We start from the raw sequence: 6,192 nt of genomic DNA on the forward strand, positions 1-6,192 counted from the left end.
AGTGGGCTAGGACACTCTATTGCTGATCAAGTGATGCCGTCATCAATTGATATGGTTTGGTGCCTATCTTCTCTTTATTTCTTTTTATTTGTCACTGATTTTGTGGAGGATCAGTGTGGACAATAACTATGTCAACCTAGTCCAGAACGATGGGCAACTAGATATGGTGATGGGGTTTTCCAGTCATCTGGGTATTTGGGAGCATGAGCAGAAGTGTCTCGATGCATGGCTGGCACGTATTTACCAGCAGTTTGATGAGGTGGAAGCTCAGTGGTTTTAGGCCCTACAGTTTTCAGGCTGGTATGTGGATGTTTCCAATTAGCATTCCTATTTGTCCTCATTAACTGTATAGTGCATGGTTGAAGAAATGGTATATTAGATGTCTGCATAATAGTTCGCATATATGACTGTTTTTTATTTATGTATCTGTGCCAAACCACTTTGGCACGTGACAGCACAGGCACAGAAAGGGTCAGCAGGGCCCCGGGGTGGGAAGGGGAGGGCACGGGAAGGGGGCATACATACCGAGCTTGGGGCTGACAGCCATCGCCTTCATCTGGCAGTTCGTTGGGATTGGCAAGCCAGGCAGAGGGCGATGTGGCGAGGGCATGGGCATGGGCGTGGGCATGAGTGGTGGCTGAGGGTGATGGCATGTGAACAAGGGCAATGACAACATGGGCAAGGGCGTGGGTGGCAGCTGAGAGAGCAAGCAACGGGGTGGGTGAAGGCGTGAGGCATGGATGTTGTGGGCAACAGCAAGAGGTGTCTAAAGGTGGACTGATGTGGGTATCAGTCACACTGAAGCAGCTGAAGCGTGAGAAAAACATACCTAAAGGGTTTTGCATGTCCATGAAGAAATAAGTTGCAATTTTGTTCATGGGACATGTGGGAGGTCATGGAACACAGAGTAGGATCAAAATGTACCTCAAGAAGAGGTTCTTTGATGGCCTCGAGGCCAATGACACCCCATGTAGGGACCGGGATCATTGATCTTGGGAGCAGCACTGCGCATGGCCTGCTAACCTGTGAGCTTCAGGAGTTAGCACACAGGAGCATGGCCATTGGGAACACCAGTCTGTGGCCAAAGAACAGGTGTACCTTGCCTTGCGCATTGTGTACACAGGAAGATGGGCGAGGGGGGGGGTGTGCATGCTAGCATGCACACAAGTACTCTTCCAGTCGTTGGGGCACCTAATTTGCCTCTGGATATGGGTGACAGAAGGTCTCAGAGCATATTTGGCAAATGCTGCACTGCCAGCTGCCAAACTTCACGTGTTGTTTTCAGCCACATCTCACGTGTGGGCGTCTATTTAAAGTTTGCGTGTCTCACGTCAATCTAAAGGTTGCTTTTCAATCACAAAGTCTTCATTGCCCAACTGTGACCAATATTTGATCTCCTCCTCATTGAGTGTCTGTCCTTGATGCTGTTATCTTCAGAAAGCAGGAATCCAATAAGATCCCACAGCTCAGGGGCTTGTTGAGCCATGCCAGTTGCCATGTCCTTGATACAGAAGTGCTCAAGCTTTGCTGCACTTGTGCAAAGGGCACTGAAATGCCAGCCATTCTATGCATCAGTAAGGGCCTGGGCTGACTTATAATATTTCAGCTTCATGGTGGTATGAGCCCAGTGAGTCAAAAGTGCCGAGAAGTGTGGGTGATGCAAAAGGACACTGAGAATCTCAGAAATATTAGCAGCAAAGTCCTCAACAAAGTCATAATGCTTGAAGCAACTGGACATGAGTAGAGCAGAAATGAACTGCACAGGGGCTGACTGATACTCTGCAAAAACATCAAGAAGCTACACAACAACTTTGACATTCATATTGCTTTAACATGTAGAGGCTGTGCATTCTAATGCACCTCAGATGCATTGTGTTCAGGCTTATGTGATTGTCACGAGTTGACACGGCATCTAGCCATCTTTTTAATTTTTCCTTTTCGCAGGCTCGAACCCACGACCTCTGTACTATATGCCTAAAAACAGACATTTCCTTATCTACTGTACGATCAGATTAGATGGGTGGCAGTGCGCGGTACAGCTCGGGCTCCGCTAACACAGCCGCTCTGACTCACCGGCCCCCGGGGCTGCGTCAGCATGCTGTGCATGGACCAGCTGTGCATGGACCAGTGCGCACAGCCTGCCCTTATCTCCCCCTGTATATAAACCTGCCTCTGCTGCCCTAGGGACCTCAGTTTCGACCTCTTGTCCCTAGGTCAGTAAGCCTCTCATGTATTCCTTTTCTTACTTAACTAACTAATACATTTCTTGTTCCTAGCCTTAGGTTTGAGCGTTGCTCACCATCGCTTCGGTGAGACCCAGTCGAACACCCCCAGCCTTCGTGTTTGTTTGTCCTTGTCGCTTGACCCCAAGTCGCGACAGTGATTGTGTTTATTACATAAGATATGTGGGGCATTTTGTGTAGTGCCCACCTGCCCAATTGGGGTGACTGTCCTCTGAGGGCTGCTGTTTACAAATGTTTTGTGCCAGCCATTGTAGGGATGATGATGATGATGACATCAGCATTTATATACCACTACAAGCAAACACAATGGTGCTTAGTGATGTGCAAGGCCCGGCTTAAAGCCCTCAAGCTGGGCCGAGCCAAGCTCTGTGGGCCGAGCCAAGCCAGGCTGGCAGGGTGGTCTATGGTGGCTCAGGGCCCAGCCTGCGATTTGTGAAAGCCGAGGCTGAGCCGTGAGCTGGCGGCTTTGGTATATTATCATATGTAGCAATTGTTGGAGCACGACAATCTGTGCATTGTCTACCACGCTCCAGGACCAGTTGCACAGCATACCCGTGTGTTTCTTATTTTAGTTTTGCTGTTCCACCTTCCTGTGCTATGCCTTACTGTGTCGGTGTGGTGCTCTTTCTGATTCGCCCCGACGCTCACGCTGTCAGTATTGTATCCATCATTACCCGTTATGGTAGCATGTATGTACCTTACTATACCTAGCCCCTAACGGACAATCACTATTTTACCTGAGTGCCTACACCTTGACCCTCAGTCTTTGCTCTCCCGAGCATGCACAGAGGGTAAGTGCAATGTTGTCTGTCATGTTCACATACCATAGCTTACCATATCCTTAGACTGTACTATGCTACAGGTATGCTAATATACATTTAGTCTTTGCTCTCCCAAGTGTGCACTGAGGACTATACTATGCTACAGATCTATGCTCATGCCCCCTGTGGTTGCTACAGCAATATTGTATAGTATTTATGTAAGCATTATATCTAAATATGGAAGCTCATAACTACATGTGATGAGATTCTGGGCAAGATGTCCAGCAGCAAAGGCTTGCTGATACTTTGGATGCAGCAGAACCATCAGTAAACATTATCAATTCAGTATCTCAGGTGCGCTCTTTGAACACTGCTTTGATATGTTACCTACCACTGAGATCGAGCCTCTTCAAGGTGGTCTGGGATACACTACAGAGACAGAGGAGGCTTGAGTTGATGTCTTTGAAATCACAGATAACAGTGGTAAGCTTTATTGCTCGTTCACATAAACACACTTCCTTGCTAACAAGCCACGGCCTGAGCCTGAGCCAGGCCGGGCCAAGCCTGAGCTGTCTACTAAGGCCCGGCCTGATATTTTGGCAAGCCCAAGCCACCTCAAGCCAGGCCGTAGCCCCAGCTTTCAGGCTGAGCCAGGCCTTGCACATCACTAATGGTGCTAAGATGCAGTGGGTACTGCCAGATGGCAGCATCCCTGTTGTGGTGGTGTCTACAGGGTAAGGTAGGAAGATGATGTAGTAATTTACGGGTTTCAGTGGAATAGGTAATGGTGTGAGACAGCATAGGGTGTCAATGTAGAGAGCGAGTCTGTGGGTGACAACGACACAAGAAAAAGTTCAAATCCTCCACTACCCTCGATCACTTCCTCTGAAACATTTATCTTTCCATTCTATTTCTTGTACTACTAGCGCCCATACTGGCACCCGTCTTAGCGCTCACCCGCGGGTTGAACATTATGTAGCTTACATAATGGGGTCCATGCGCACTTCGTGCCTGGTATCGTACCACTACGTTTCCTTCTTTACTAACACGACCACACAGATACAGTGGTCCGTGCGTAGATGGTACTTGTATAAGTAGTTGTACCATTAGTCGGTCGAACCCTAAGTTCGACCTAGCTATTCATTCAAGTCTCTGCTCCTCCTTGCTTGGGGTAGTGGTCATTCTCGACTTCCTCGCTCGATCTTCAGGACGACATACTGTCCATAAGTCCTCGCTCATCATCTACGAGTCAGGCATCGATATAGGAGTATAGACCATTGTATCAAAAGGTCGAACTTTCTAAGCTATGTTCCTAGTTTTACCTAGTTGAACATCTCATCCACCATTACGTCAAACAACGCAGTCAACCCAGTTCCTTTGGGACTACCAGCCCTCGCGGGATCACCTCTCCTCCAGTACGACTGAGCAGACTGCTGCTTTGTCACCTCCACAAAAAGGGCTCCCATCTACCCTTGAGGTGGCACCTGGTGTCGTACAACCGGTCCAAACCCACAGGTCGTCACCCATCAAGAACCTGTTAGCTACTACCAGAGACACCCACCTGCTCACCCAGAAGATGTATTCACCATTCTACGAATCGATGTTGAACCCATACAAACAGCAGAAAGCGCACAGTCACCCACCAGTGAACAACCACTCGAACTCCCTGAAGTTCAGTATGTCCCCATCGAGATCCCAGACATCGAACTACCACCAGCTCCACCCGCACCAACCAACGCACTGGTTGAAGTCCCTATGGCAACATTCACTCAAGAAGACATTGATCAGCGCATTGCTGTTGCCCTTGCAGCATACCAATCCCAGCAGTCAACGGCCAACCGACCCCTTCGCCTCGACATCCCCGCTCCCGAACCCTTCAGTGGAAAGGCAGAGGACCTCAGACGCTTCATCCAATACGTCCTCTCCTACTTTGTCGCCACCAACAACACCCGACTCAGCGATGAAGCAAAGATCGCCTTCACTGTAGCGCTGATGAAGAAGGATCTGGGGAAGACATGGGCGGACGCGTACTACGAGAAGTCGGCAGGGGGAGTCCAGGTCTATTCCACATGGGCAAACTTCGTCGCCGCCCTAGAAGAGGTGTTCCCTGAGCACGGAACACGAATCAAGGCACATCAAATCCTGATGAAACTGCCTGAACGACAGAGGGATAGGAAGACGGCACTCTCCCTCGGTAACTACGTCACCCACTTCGAGCAGCTGGCATCGAAGGCTCAGCTCAAGGACACCGAGGTCAATGGCACCAACCGCGTTGAGAACGACTACCACACTCTCCACGCCAACTTCGTCAAGGGACTCCCGAAGGAGCTGTATTTTGCTCTTGCAACAAGGGTCGCTAGGGATCGACCCAACACCATGAAGGCCTGGTACGACGAAGTTCGAAACACCGACACAGCCAAGCAGGGGGCTCTCGTCGTCACAGACACCAGGGACTATGGCGAACCAATGGATATCGACGCTGCTGCCGTCGCATCAACCTTCGCCTCCACATCAGGAGGAAGAAAATGGGAACTAGGAGCTGTTCTCAACGAGGCCGATCGGAAGCTCCACAGGGACGGGAACCTGTGCTTCTACTACCACATCAAGGGTCACAGCGCCAAGGATTGCCGCAAGAAAGCGGCCGCATGACAAGGGGGTGGGAGGCCGAACCAGGGAGGATCTGGGAAGGACGACTTCCGTGCCAGAATCAAGACACTCTCCGCCGACGAGAAGTGGGAGCTGTACGAAGAACTTACGATGGAGGATTTTTAAAGGGGCAGGGTGAGCCAACGCAACCACTGCCCATATCCATTTCACTGTCCCGTGTAATTTTAGTAGTCCGAAATGAACGCGCTCTGCACATTCCGATTACTGTGGGACGAAAAGACGTCGAGGCGCGCGCTTTCATCGATAGCGGCGCAACAGGAATCTTCATCAGCCCAAGATTCGTCCGAGAGCATCGACTTCGGACAGAGCCCCTTCCCCGACCCATCCCCGTCTTCAACGTGGATGGAACTCCGAACAAGGAAGCACTCATCACGCGAAGAGCCCTCTTATCTTACAAGATAAGCGGAGAACCCCGATTTGTCAAAGCCTACGTCGCCAGCATCGGCAAAGAAGACATCATCTTCGGCCATACCTGGCTCAAGCTCGAAAACCCCAAGATAGACTGGAAGACCGGACGAGTT

The 6,192-nt window shown here is 50.1% G+C and overlaps 1 protein-coding gene across 1 annotated transcript; it reads left to right on the forward strand.

Moving 5' to 3' along the window:
* Nucleotides 1-2,953: 2,953 nt before the first annotated feature.
* POSPLADRAFT_1140580 (hypothetical protein) lies at nt 2,954-5,653 on the forward strand (the record flags this gene model as incomplete). Its single annotated transcript, XM_024485191.1, has 7 exons — nt 2,954-3,034; nt 3,142-3,222; nt 3,351-3,358; nt 3,535-3,738; nt 3,931-4,075; nt 4,368-4,680; nt 4,722-5,653. Coding segments are annotated over 7 exons (1,764 nt in total), but the record flags the coding sequence as incomplete, so codon positions are not given.
* Nucleotides 5,654-6,192: the final 539 nt, after the last annotated feature.

Source organism: Postia placenta (assembly GCF_002117355.1).
Source record: "Postia placenta MAD-698-R-SB12 unplaced genomic scaffold POSPLAscaffold_6, whole genome shotgun sequence".
Lineage (NCBI taxonomy): Eukaryota > Fungi > Basidiomycota > Agaricomycetes > Polyporales > Adustoporiaceae > Rhodonia > Rhodonia placenta.